The sequence below is a fragment of the Haliotis rufescens genome, unplaced genomic scaffold, assembly GCF_023055435.1.
Source record: "Haliotis rufescens isolate VD_foot unplaced genomic scaffold, xgHalRufe1.0.p SCAF_11, whole genome shotgun sequence".
Taxonomy (NCBI): domain Eukaryota; kingdom Metazoa; phylum Mollusca; class Gastropoda; order Lepetellida; family Haliotidae; genus Haliotis; species Haliotis rufescens.
The window spans coordinates 28,161,133-28,175,366 of record NW_025963791.1 but is presented as its reverse complement, the minus strand read 5'-3'; the positions used below and the strand labels follow the sequence as shown (position 1 = coordinate 28,175,366).

Here is a 14,234-nt window from a genome sequence, read left to right as displayed (position 1 = left end):
CGCTTTAACCACAAAAGTACTTTAGGCTACCCGACCGCCCCGAAATGAAGTATTGCTTCAAAACACATCTTGATTTGTTGTTTAACGGCGCACACAGCAATATTCTAGCTATATGACGGCAGTCTGTAAATAATCGAGTTTGGGCCAGACAATCCAATGACAGACGTCATGAGCATTGATCTGCGCAATTGGGATACGCTGACAAGCATTAACCAAGTCAGCGAGCCTTTCCATTCGATCCCGTTAGTCGCCTCTTACGACAAGCATTGGTTGCTGAAGATCAATTCTAACACGGATCGTCACGGATCAAGATCAATTTTAACCCGGGTCTTCACGGGTCAAGACCGATTCTAACCTTGATCTTTGGGTTCAAGACCAATTCTAACCCTGATCTTCACGGATCAAGATCAATTATAACCCTGATCATCACGGGTTCAATTCTCACGGGTTCGAACTACACCTTATGCAGTAGAGACTCTGGTGTGTCAGTTGACAATACGAGCTCCTGTCATACAGCCTATGAATTTATTTAAATCAACATGCTTGTATCTTACCTGTAGTAAGAGTTTATGCCATGTGAATAAGGTTACGAATGGAGGTTCATTCCAAGCGCTGCTTATCCAACAGCGACGCTTATATACGTACGGGTCTTCGGCTTGACGAGCGAACGCTTTAACCACAAAAGTACTTTAGGCTACCCGACCGCCCCGAAATGAAGTATTGCTTCAAAACACATCTTGATTTGTTGTTTAACGGCGCACACAGCAATATTCTAGCTATATGACGGCAGTCTGTAAATAATCGAGTTTGGGCCAGACAATCCAATGACAGACGTCATGAGCATTGATCTGCGCAATTGGGATACGCTGACAAGCATTAACCAAGTCAGCGAGCCTTTCCATTCGATCCCGTTTGTCGCCTCTTACGACAATCATTGGTTGCTGAAGATCAATTCTAACACGGATCGTCACGGATCAAGATCAATTTTAACCCGGTTCTTCACGGGTCAAGACCGATTCTAACCTTGATCTTTGGGTTCAAGACCAATTCTAACCCTGATCTTCACGGATCAAGATCAATTATAACCCTGATCATCACGGGTTCAATTCTCACGGGTTCGAACTACACCTTATGCAGTAGAGACTCTGGTGTGTCAGTTGACAATACGAGCTCCTGTCATACAGCCTATGAATTTATTTAAATCAACATGCTTGTATCTTACCTGTAGTAAGAGTTTATGCCATGTTAATAAGGTAACGAATGGAGGTTCATTCCAAGCGCTGCTTATCCAACAGCGACGCTTATATACGTACATTTACGTGCTAATTTTAAAGGTCGCTGGGGTTTTAAAGTCCTAGCTGCTAGTTATAACACCGGTGTCGACTGCAGAAAGGGAATTCAACTAATATAGCTAATTTTCATAAAAATAGTACTTTTTTCAGTCTTGTCGGTAGGCATATTCAAATAATTATATCTACAATTATTAGTTACAAAATGCAAACTTGCGGTTACTACAATATTCAAAGGATGTGTGGCAATACATTTCGTGCAGAAAACGCGATATAAGTCTAATAAGAGAATGTATTTTAAGTTTTGAGGACAACAGAGAGCTTGAATTTGGTGCTTTTCTATATACGACTGTGACGTCATATCTTTTGCGCTGCGCGTTCGGTTCCAATTCAATTTAGCGCGGTTTAATCTACAGGTAACCTAGCTCTACATTGTAAACACAGTATGTTTATCTCCTTATTATATAACGGATGCGGCAACGTTGACGCGATATGGTGAATGACGTAAACGCGCAAGCTATTACAACACAAATCTTGGATCATAAAAAGAGATAGAAAAGTGATACAATGTTTGTACCTAAACTGCACTGGGTACATTTCGGTGGTACCACGGTCGAGATAGACCCCACAACAGCATAAGTTTGCTGTAGGCCGAGTCCGACTCGTACTTGTCCCAAACCAGGTCGAGGAAAGTGACAATCTCATTAAAATCAGACCTTTGTTCTCGCTACCGCTAAACAAAGATCTGAAGACATCCCATTAGGGGTCACGTCAGAACGACCTTTCATCCGACCAATCAGTGCGTCGCTTACCAGATTATGAAAGTGACAGTCGGAATGTGATTTCTAGTCATGCAATCTCGAAAACTTTAACATGGTGTATTCGGAACGATAGTTACGGGTTTAACGACTGAATCCTTACAATATAGACCATCTATTAGCCCTTCCAGAATGTTTTTTGTTCAGGTTTAAAATTTGTAATCGAAAATTTGTCAAAATATGTCTCGAAGCGGAGTCGCCAATTTGAAATTTGTGCCGTAGGCAAGAAAAAACTGCCTTCTGATTGGTCATTCGATTGGTCGGTCAAAGTTCGCGCAAGGTCGGCCTGACGTGACCCGTAATGGGATGTCCTCAGATCTTTGTTTAGCGGAAGCGAGAACAAAGATCTGATTTTAATGAGATTGAGGAAAGTGACCACGGCAGTTCATGTAGATATCTTCCTGTACGAACGTTTCCTTGTATTAAGCGTATGTTGCGAGTACTGTATATCAAACCTCATTTAGCAATATCCAAGCCATATCGCGGCACGGCATATATGCGGAATCGAAACCGGGTTTGCCGCCACGGACGATTCAACGCTTCAACCGCTTGACAAACCCTCAGTTCCCTGTGATATCACCAAGGCAATACCGTTTCAATTTCCTGAAAAGAAAGGGTTTGTCGATCAAAGATTATATTGATATACAGTAGTAGGATCATTTAGTTGGATATACACTAGCAGCTTCTTTGAGTTGGTCACCCGTAAAGATCCGGGCCAAAATAGTTGTTCAGCAACCCATGCTTGCCGTCACATGAGACTGCTTGTCGTAAGAGGTGACCAAAACGAGATCGGGTGGTCAGGCTCGCCGACTTGATTGATGCATGTCATCGATCCCAAATGCGTAGATCGATGCTCATGATATCAATCACTGGATTGTCTGGTTCAGACTCGATTATTTGCAGACCTCCGTCTAATAGCTGGAATACTGCTGAGTGCGGCGTCAAACAACAAACAAACATTGAGTTGGATGATACCCGTGTATGTTAACACCTATAACTCCTCACGAAGTATGAGTAAGCACTCTTATGCAGTAGCAACTTTCTTCTCGGTGTCCCTCAGTTAAGGACTATAGTTCGTTGAATTTAGTCATTTAATAAACTAGAATATTGCATAACAGATAACAGAAATCAATGACGTAGTTTGAAAGCAAGGTCGACAGTCAGCACTATTTTGGAGACATGTTTGACCTAGTTTTGATGCGCCGCGGCGCAGTCGAGACAGACAACTCCTAAGTAATATACACACCCATTTGTGTACAAGTACTAGGAATAACGGCTCCTTAAAGAGTGTTATCATATCTTTTATGTAGGAGTTTTATAAGTTTTATATCCTGACTTCATAGATCCGCTCGACGCGCTATTCTACTGCACTTGGCAAACCGGGAGAGCCCTTGCGGCTAAACATTGTCAGCAGAAGCAAGGACGGGTCAAATTGCACGTGTGAGCATCTCACTATAGCAGGTAGGTAACCATTGTTGTTGTTAATTAACAGCTGATTAAATGGTGTTTATGCTGATACTGTGAATGGCATACATGTGTAAATTGTGTCTACAAAGTATATATTTGTTTCAGAAGTCAGATATCACCTTATAGTATTCGATAGTGAGCCGGTATGGAGTCGTCTGGTGAGTGTTGTGTACGTCAGGAGTTGTAAACTTCAACTTGTCTGGTACGAGTGTCACCTTCGACACTGTGTCTTCCGAGTCCCCGTACGTGATACAATAACAATGTTACATGACTGTACAACTACAAAATAGAATGTCAGGGTTGTGTTTTGCACCCAATGCCACCTGTGTTATAACGAGAGTTGTAAGTATAAAAGCTTATTTCCTATTGACAGTAGACAGAGACGAGACTCCGGCAGTAGCGAAACGCGAGGCTCCAGATGAATGGGTCTCGCTCGCCGCCTCTAAAGACGGTGAGTGACAGTCGTCAAAAAAAGGTGGCGCCTGCGGTGAGGGTGGGGTGGGGAGGGGAGGGGAGTGGAGGGGTTGAGGCTTGACGAGTGTATCTGACTTTGCACACGTGTGTGTGTGCGCGTGCGTGCGTGTGTGTGTGTGTGATAGTGCTATTGTTATAACTATTTATACTCACTGTTATGAAGCCAAAGTTGTATTTATTCAAACAAAAATGTTGGATGAATTTTTTTAATATTTCTTTTTACAAAATATATGTTTCCATACTTTTTCAGGCACTGGTGTACCATCATTTGAAAACTACTACAGCAAAATTCAAGAGTAAGTTGATGCAACTATATACATTTACCCATTTATTTCACCTATAAGGGACCAGTTACTTATTACAGGGTGGGTGGTCAGAGGTATGCAAATCACTAATGTACTGAAAACAAGCACCCTCTCTCAAGGCTTAAAAATAAAAAGAATTGGTTCTCAGGCAGTGGTTATATAAAGCAAAGTGCGGGCAGGCGGTGTCTTTTTTTGTGTGAGGTTGTTGAAACTAGTATGTAACCAATTAAAGTTGTGTAGTCAAAAAACAATGGTGTACAATCAACCTGGAAAAGGGCCTCCCTATATCAATGTATTCCTTGATGAGTAAAATACTGGAATACAGTATTTGACTACCGTTAGACTTGAAAGATTTGAGGATTTTTTTAAATGGAAATAAAAACAAACGTGCAGCAAGCTTTATGATGATGCTGGCGGAGCCTGAGAACCAAGACTATTATATTTTTTTAGCCTAATACTTGTCATATTGTAGGATGACCCTCCATGTGTCCTTGCACACTTTTTTCTCAACCCTGCCCAGATATGTGCATTATATTTATTACCTCCCCCTAGAGTGAGTGAGTGAGTATGGTTTAACGCCGCTTTTAGCAATATTCCAGCGATATCAGGGTGGAGGACACCTTAAATGGGCTTCACACATTGTACCCATGTCAGGAATCGAACCCAGGTTTTTGGCGTGACGATCGAACGCTTTAACCACTAGGCTACCTGACCGCCCCTCCTCCTCCTCCTCCTCCCCCCTAGAGACTATTTTGGGTGACCCTCCCTTCATTCCACTTGATCCACCCCCTACTTATGACTTAATGTATGTGTAAAATTCAAATTAACCATTACTTGGAGTTCAGTATCAAAATGTATACCTATTAAATAGTCCTGGTAGGGGTAGAAAAGGTCTTCAGCAACCCATGCTTGCCATAAGAGGTGACTATGCTTGTCGCAAATGGCGATTAATGGGATCGGGTGGTCAGGCTCGCTGACTTGGTTGATGCATGTCATCAATCCCAATTGCGTGGATCAATGCTCATGACATTAATCACTGGATTGTCTGGTCCAGGCTTGATTATTTACAGACCGCCATCATATAGCTGGAATATTGCTGAGTGCGGCGTTAAACAACAAACCAACCAACCAACCAATCCTATCAGAAGTGAGTTCCCCAACTAATCACAATGGTCGCTTTTCAATGCAGTCATTCTACAATAAAAGTGTTTACCATTAGTATTGATTGTGTCTATGTATGTTATATCCATATTCACTGACTAAACACACCTATTGCGATTATTATGAGGGACTCATTATTGTCCTATTTTTGTCAAATTAACCTAGTCTATCTCACTGATGGGGGGCGGTCGGGTAGCCTGGTGGTTAAAGCGTTCGCTCGCCACGCCGAAGACCCAGGTTCGATTCCCAACATGGGTACAATGTGTGAAGCCCATTTCTGGTGTCACCCGCCGTGATGTTGCTGGAATATTGCTCACTCACTCACTATCTCACTGATGCCACCCTGAAGGTCAACACTGCTGTTGGTTTGTCCGCGTCAAGTCCGAGACCCCATTATAAATAGTCTCAATGATGCTGAGATGAACATATACAAATTCACCATTAACAGCTCAGATATATAATTACACCTGTGTTCTATCAATCAGTTGCAATAAAAACAGATAGTCATGTTTGTATAGATCTCTGAGAAGCCAATGAAGAAATACATCTTAATGTCAAGTAACGTTTCTTCTGCAGAACCTTTACCCCGCTAACACGAGCAAAGAAACTTGTAAGAAAAGAGACAGCTTCACCCGAGAATGACAGCAACAAGTATGACTTCACCTACCCAAAGAGGGGATTGGCAGTTATTATCAATAACGAAGAGTTTGATCCCAAAACTAAATTTGGAAACAGAAACGGCTCGACAAAGGATGCTATGAACCTTAAGAAGATGTTCGAACATCTGGGATTTGAAGTCCTGCTTCGTAACAACCTAACTGGAGAAGAAATGGTAAAAACTCTCCAGAAAGGTATTTTAGTATATCTCTATTTGCTATGACCCTTTATTAATTATAAATGAGTTATTCTGTGACTATTTACGAGAAGGTAATATGAACATGAGTGCCAGATTTGTCCACGATCTCAATTTGAATGATTAATAAGAGACCTATATATATAAATACTTGGTATATATACTACTCAGAAGAAGTTGAGGAACTCCCATTTGTTTCAAATGACTATAGTTTATCTGTCATGGCCAGGAACAAATTTCACAGTTTTACTCTATGCACATTAGGTATTTCCTGTGTGCTGATTGGGTCACAACATTAACTGCTTGCACTGGAAAAGGTGTGATGCAGGAATAAAAAAAAAATGTATGGGGGCGGAAGTCAGAGGGAATCAGGGAAGGTGAGGTGAGGTGAAATGGGGTTTAACGTTGCATCAGAGATTATTGCCCTTATATAGCAACGTGCATGCACATGTGTGTGTGTGTACTGGTCTGGACTGATGCCGATTTACAGTGCAAGCCCACTGAGATACTATTATGGTGATCACAAGTTATGATCGAACCCTGGACCTTCCGTTCTCCGGGCAGACATTCTATATTGGAGGGTCATGCAATAATGGACTTTTTATAATAAAATATTAAGTGCTTTATCATTTTGTCTTTTCGGGGAGGGTCATGAAAGAAATGAACAAGGACATGGGGAGGGTCATAAAAAGATATGACAAGCATGTTCAGTACATTAGAGCATCAAAACCCTCTGACCAACCCACCCCTGCAATAAATGACACGCCCCTTAATGGGTCGATTAAATTGTGTCATGAATGACAAGGAATAGGAAGTGCTGGAACACGTGGGTTTGTGAATCTTTTCTCTTCTATGAACGTTACTACAAGCAGCCTCAAACTTCACTCCCTCCTTCACACAGTCGTTCAATCAACACTGGCATGGATGTGGAATGAAACTGTTCCCTGGGTAGTCAAGTGCAAGTTGTGTTGAAATGTCCAGTTGTAAAATGTAACATTCGTTGATCTACAAAGCTGAAAATTGGTGCTTTTTGTCTCCCTGGCACGCAGCATTCTGAGCATAAAGTGTACTGTAAATCTGTGTTAAAGTGTGGTTGTTACCATGGTTACCATGGTCATTACAACAAGATTGGTTTGGGCATGTGGGTGGTCACGCGAACATAGATATTCATATTCAGCAGCCATTCTGGCTACACAATCCTCATTTTGATTGACTTTTAGAAAATGCATAGGCTACTGGAGACCTAAAGTATCCCAGAATAGAAACAAAGCATTTGAACAACGGGGTGAGAGAGTGAGATTTTATGTCGCTTTTAGCCATATTCCAGCAATATCACAGCAAGGGACACCAAAAATGGGCTTCACACATTGTACCCATGTCGGGAATCGAACCCGGGTCTTTGGCTAGACGAGTGAACGCTTTAACCACTAGGCTACCCGACTGCCCTTTTCGGGTAGTAGGGTGGGGGGAGAGGATATATCCAAAGCGGTGTCATGTATTCAATTTATAAAAGTAATACATTTGATAAGTTCAGGACTTATTTCAAACGTATCTTCGACTTCAATGTAATTTTTATAACATCAGTCATCAATCACTCAATCTTTTGTTCAGTGATCTTAAGCCACTGTGAAAAATCTTTACACATTTACACATACGTCTTGATGGCCGGTTGTGGAACAGACATTTTGACGTTCTTCACAAGAATCTGCTGAGTAATAGCTATCTAATTAGCTAATATAAACCTTTATACCCATCACTGACCAACCTATCATCTTTAGCTGCCTGTAAAATGTGTGCTAGTCACAGTGTGCCATTGTGATTTAACATTGTAACTCACTCACTCACTCACTCTTAAGTTGCCAGCAACATCGACTACGACCACACCCAGGCTGACTGCTTTGCTTGTGCTATCCTGTCGCATGGAGATAATGAAGACTTTCCACCCTTACAACCACCCTACGATGCTATGCTGCGACACGACATCATCTACGGCGTGGACGGCACGATAGTCCCCACACGATTCCTCATTGCCAACTTCAATGACGAGTGCTGCCCTGAACTGGAAGGGAAGCCAAGACTCTTCTTCATACAGGTACAAGACATTGCAATATGTCCTTTAGTATTGTCAAACAACTTGGTCAGATTTTTGTATATGTAGAGAATCTCACCCTCGTGTCTTTTGATATCAAATATATCAACACGAGTTGATAAAAGTGGAAAAACTCTGAGGCTTGCCAAATTTTTCCACTTTTATCAACCAGTGTTGATATATTTTATATCAAAAGACACGAGGGTGAGATTTTATTTATCATCCATCATCATTCTTCCAACTTTTTCAGTTTGTAGACAGTAATAAGCAGTGTCTTAATTGTAAAAAGTGCTGCTTAGGGCTTCAGTAGCAGAGCCATTAGTGATGTCATTTGATTGTGACGTCATGGTAACCAATGACGTCACAATGGTCTGCAAAGCATTGTGATGCAATTTCATTGCAGCGATATAAACAATGTAGATATCGCTTGATCTCACCCAAGGATATCTCCTGTGGGAGCCAGTTTTGGATGATAGAACCCCTTGCCCTTTTTCAGCTTGTACTGGAGGTTTACCTAGTGAGTTCTTTGACAAGACTTCATGAAATTTGTGGTAATCATATTATTGTAAGATTATGATCCTAAAATCTTAGGTGTGTAAGGTATTGTTTAAATAACAAGATTTGACATGGAGAGAGGCTGCCTTAGCTACTAATACTACTTCCCTAAAAAAATGAGATGTGGTTTGACATTGATAGAATTACAATACAATGCTTAAAGCATCAGTTTCAATCAAACAGATAGTACATCTTATTAAAGGTCAAACATTCATTTTCAGGCATGTAGAGGACGAGACTTAGATGATGGCATGGATATAACTGTTCTGAGGCCAAAGGTTCAGTTAAAGAATGTAAGTGCTGGTTCAGGTCAAGACACAGGTGATGCACTTCCTGAGTTACCGCTAGAAGCATTACAGCTTGAAGGAAAGTCAGATACAGAGGAAGGGAAGTCAGATACAGAGGAAGGGAAGTCAGATAAAGCGGAAGGGAAGTCAGATACAGAGGAAGGGAAGTCAGATACAGAGAAAGGGAAGTCAGATACAGAGGAAGGGAAGTCAGATACAGAGGAAGGGCTGGCTCAGACCAAAGAGAGAGGAGAATCAGGAAACACAGTTCCTCAGTATGTCTACACCATCTCTCCATCGCCCATCTACAAGGACTTCCTTCTTATGTATGCCACCCCACCAGGTAAGATCTTGCAGACTCTTCACCTTAGTCCGTCTGAAAGGTTGCCCCTTAACACATCATGATAAAAGAGTGCATGATGTTTCACATCAGGCTGAGAAGGACTTCTCAAAGGTCAATCTGCTGGGACCTGTCTAATGTTGTCTGCTGGCCACTGGCCCCAGGCCTATGATCAGTGTACCAGCTAGGACCTGGCTGATGTCTGCTGGCCACTGACCCCAGAACTATGATCAGTGTACGAGCTAGGACCTGGCTGATGTTGTCTGCTGACCACAAACCCCAGACCTATGATCTGTGTACCAGCTAGGACCTGGCTGATGTCTGCTGGCCACAAACCCCAGACCTATGATCTGTGTACCAGCTGGGACCTGGCTGATGTCTGCTGGCCACAAACCCCAGACCTATGATCTGTGTACCAGCTGGGACCTGGCTGATGTCTGCTGGCCACAAACCCCAGACCTATGATCTGTGTACCAGCTGGGACCTGGCTGATGTCTGCTGGCCACAAACCCCAGACCTATGATCAGTGTACCAGCTAGGACCTGGCTGATGTCTGCTGGCCACAGACCCCAGACCTATGATCTGTGTACCAGCTAGGACCTGGCTGATGTCTGCTGGCCACAAACCCCAGACCTATGATCAGTGTACCAGCTAGGACCTGGCTGATGTCTGCTGGCCACAGACCCCAGACCCCAGACCTATGATCAGTGTACCAGCTGGGACCTGGCTGATGTTGTCTGCTGGCCATAAACCTGTTAGCTGTGATCTGTGTGCCAAGATGGGACATGGCTGATGTTGTCTGCTGGCCACAGACCCCAGACCTATGATCAGTGTACCAGCTGGAACCTGGCTGATGTCTGCTGGCCACAGACCCCAGACCTATGATCAGTGTACCAGCTAGGACCTGGCTGATGTTGTCTGCTCTCCACAGACCCCAGACCTAAGATCAGTGTACCAGCTGGAACCTGGCTGATGTTGTCTGCTGGCCACAGACCCCAGAATCCAGACCCCAGACCTATGATCAGTGTACCAACTGGAACCTGGCTGATGTTGTCTGCTGGCCACAAACCCCAGACCTATGATCTGTGTACCAGCTGGGACCTGGCTGATGTCTGCTGGCCAGACCTATGTGTCGATGTACTAACTGGGACCTGGATAACCCAGACCTAAAGATCAGTGTACCTGCCTTTGCTTGTTTCAGACAGAAATTTTAGCAGAGATATTGCACACTGATATATTCCTTCAAAATTTGAAGCAACTGATACACAACAGGTCTCTTTTGATTGGTAGTTAAATTGGCTTTTGCAGGGTACTTTGCATGGCGGAACAAAACAGATGGAGCTTGGATGATACAGAGCCTGACACATGTTCTCCTGGAGGAAGGTATCACTGATGTACCACTCATGAGCCTTCTCACCAAAGTCAGTCGGAGAGTGTCACGTGTCAAGTCCAATGCAAGAGGACAAATGAATAACAAGAAAGCAGTCCCTTGTGTTATGTCAATGCTCACTAAGGATGTTTATTTTACAAGCATATCTTCACCACATTAACTCTTTTATAGATTGTCTTCTGTTTTCATTGAACTATATCAATAAAACTTTCTTATCTAGAATATGATAGGGACAAAACTCTGAGACATCTGAACATTCAAGGTAACCAGACATCATCTTAAACAAAACCTCTTGCTTGCACCGGGAGTTGGCTTATCTGCTTGTTTCCAATTCACTTGTACAGTTCTATCAAAGACAAACAGTCCTTCCAAGTAAGATGCTTGACTAACGCTTTGATGTCTATCAACATTTTACTGAAGTTTACATGTAGTTTATACATTGTTACTGTTTCACAGGATATTGATGTACATCAGTGGCAAATTTAAATGGATTTCTTGTTGATGAACATAGAATTTGTACTAAAGATACCACCTACCACATACAAGATGACTTAGACATGATCTTCTGTCCTGTTTGTGTGACAGATGCCCCTTGTCATTAATGCAACTGTGATATGTACACCAATATCAATGGAATTTGGAACACGTCTTTAAAACTGGGGAACATTCTGTGTGGGATACATATCCAAACAGTTTGTCTAACTGGACCATGCACTTTTCAATCAGTATTGCTAAACAGTCTATCTGGACACAGAGCTATCCAAACATTTGGATTGGCAGGTAGACTATTTCATACATTCTCAAAATACATCAGCAAGACTATGTCCAAAGATTCAACAGTAAGTATGTGAATGTCATAATATGGATAATTTCAGAAGTTGGTTCTGTTTTCAAACTTCTGAATTCAAATTAAGGTTGATTAATATGTTCCAAGTAGGTTCAAGAGTCAGATTGCCAAGGGAGGTAATGAACACTGCACATATTTATCAGGATTACCTAACTTAGAGATTGAGTGGGAGAGTTGGGTTTAATGCCGCTTGGAACATCATTCCAGTAGCATCACAGCATGTCAGCTTGATGTTAGAAGAAAGCCTAAAGTGATGCAGGTCTCATAAGTTTACCACTTTGGTGAAACCCATTAGTAGGGGTACTGACAAACCAAGAAACATAATCTGAGCAAATCAGGATTTGACCCCATAATCATAGGCTTTGGTCCGATTCCAGGGAATGCAATTCTGCACAGTGAATTGCAGCATCTTTGATGATTGAGGCACCAAATTGTTTGATTGGTATTTCTTAGAAGTTGACGGATAACAACATCTTGGACTGTGGACAATCCTATGTAGGTGAAACATTCCCCCCCCCCCCATCAACACCAGAATCAAAGAGCACAAAACTTCAACCATCTAATCAAACAGTACATCAGCCATATCAGCAAATGCCCAAATCACAATATTAAACTAGGAAAATGCCCAAATCTTCTACAACCTCCCTGACTCCACCAAAAGAAAACTAAGAGAAGTAGTCCACATTCCCTGTCACAAGCCATCAATCAACAGAGATCAAGGCTATTTCATCCCACCTGCCTACTATGAACTCATTAAGCAATAATCACCCCACCAAATCCTGTTTAATTTGCTTCCTCATCATGTGTTCTCTGTCCATCATGTTATTACAGTATTATCCTTCTGTTATTATTTTATCTTTTTTAAAGTTAGCAGTTTTTGTTACTGTTAATCCTCAAACTACTATATATATATATTCTCATTATTCAGACTTGCTTGACAACGGTAAAAGGATCTATACCGAAACATCGCCAAAACAGTAAAATAAAGAAGTTGTTATCCATAAATTATGTCTTCTTTTGTTGGGACACCTGTTGTCCTGATTACCTGCAGTAATATAAAATGTGCAACACTGCAACCTGCACAGTAACTAAACTAAACTAAAGTCCAGGAGTTCAATAGGGGTAGATAGTGTGTGAAGTGTCATCTAATGACCTTTGGAGTGAGAGTGATTTTGGTTTTACGCCGCTTTTAGCAATATTCCAGTAATATCACGGTGGGGGACACCAGAAATGGGCTTCACACATTGTACCCATGTCGGGAATTGAACCCGGGTCTACGGCACGACGAGCAAATGCTTTAACAACAAGGCTACCCGACCGCCCCCTTTGGAACCAAGGTATAGCAGAGTTGGCATGGCATCCTGAGTTGGGTCACCTTTCCATGCGATTGCCACAATCTGCAGTATCTTCATTTTAGACACCTCTTAGAATATGAATCAGGCATCGGTCATCTCTGCCAAGTGATGGGATCTGGTGGTGTATGTTTCTAGCCTCCTCTCTGATGAACACAATCATCAAGGTGTAAATGGAAATATATGAGTATTGTTTTAAATTAAATACATGTGTGAGTGTGTACTGGAGAACTCTGTCTGTACGTATTCATATAGATTCTGTATTGTCTTGTTCATGTACAAAGTATATTGCAGAATAAAGCATATTTGTTTAAGTGGTTCTTGTTTGTATTGAAGACCTTCCCATTAGTCACCTTCATTTAAGTAGCTATGGTTGAACCCCACCTTCAGCAGCTGTATCAAAGGGGGATATAGTTCAACCCCACCTTCAGCAGCTGTATCAAAGGGGGATATAGTTCAACCCCACCTATAGCAGCTGTATCAAAGGGGGATATAGTTCAACCCCACCTATAGCAGCTGTATCAAAGGGGCATATAGTTCAACCCCACCTTCAGCAGCTGTATCAAAGGGGGATATAGTTCAACCCCACCTATAGCAGCTGTATCAAAGGGGCATATAGTTCAACCCCACCTTCAGCAGCTGTATCAAAGGGGGATATAGTTCAACCCCACCTATAGCAGCTGTATCAAAGGGGGATATAGTTCAACCCCACCTATAGCAGCTGTATCAAAGGGGCATATAGTTCAACCCCACCTATAGCAGCTGTATCAAAGGGGGATATAGTTCAACCCCACCTATAGCAACTGTATCAAAGGGGGATGTAGTTCAACCCCACCTTCAGCAGCTATATCAAAGGGGGATATAGTACAACCCCACCTTCAGCAGTTATATCAAAGGGGGATATAGTTCAACCCCACCTTCAACAGCTGTATCAAAGGGGGATATAGTTCAACCCCACCTTCAGCAGTTATATCAAAGGGGGATATAGTTCAATCCCACCTTCAGCA

The 14,234-nt window shown here is 42.2% G+C and overlaps 1 protein-coding gene across 2 annotated transcripts; it reads left to right on the top strand.

Moving 5' to 3' along the window:
- The first annotated feature begins 3,279 nt into the window (after positions 1-3,279).
- LOC124149352 (caspase-3-like) lies at positions 3,280-13,541 on the top strand. 2 transcript variants are annotated; one of them, XM_046520888.2, is made up of 8 exons: positions 3,280-3,568; positions 3,680-3,732; positions 3,951-4,025; positions 4,299-4,344; positions 6,091-6,365; positions 8,224-8,459; positions 9,233-9,641; positions 10,947-13,541. In XM_046520888.2, the coding sequence occupies exons 2-8, from the start codon at positions 3,720-3,722 to the stop codon at positions 11,186-11,188; spliced, it is 1,296 nt and encodes a 431-aa protein (XP_046376844.2). In that variant the 5' UTR covers positions 3,280-3,568; positions 3,680-3,719; the 3' UTR covers positions 11,189-13,541. The 2 variants fall into 2 exon arrangements, with proteins under 2 accessions (XP_046376844.2, XP_046376843.2); XM_046520887.2 differs by having other exon boundaries at positions 3,948-4,025.
- Positions 13,542-14,234: the final 693 nt, after the last annotated feature.

What these genes read in the sequence shown, in the direction of transcription:
- LOC124149352 (XM_046520887.2), top strand. An exon ending in GCTCGCCGCCTCTAAAGACG is followed by an intron (nt 4,026 to 4,298) that starts GTGAGTGACAGT and finishes ATACTTTTTCAG; the next exon opens with GCACTGGTGTACCATCATTT. An exon ending in TACTACAGCAAAATTCAAGA is followed by an intron (nt 4,345 to 6,090) that starts GTAAGTTGATGC and finishes TTTCTTCTGCAG; the next exon opens with AACCTTTACCCCGCTAACAC.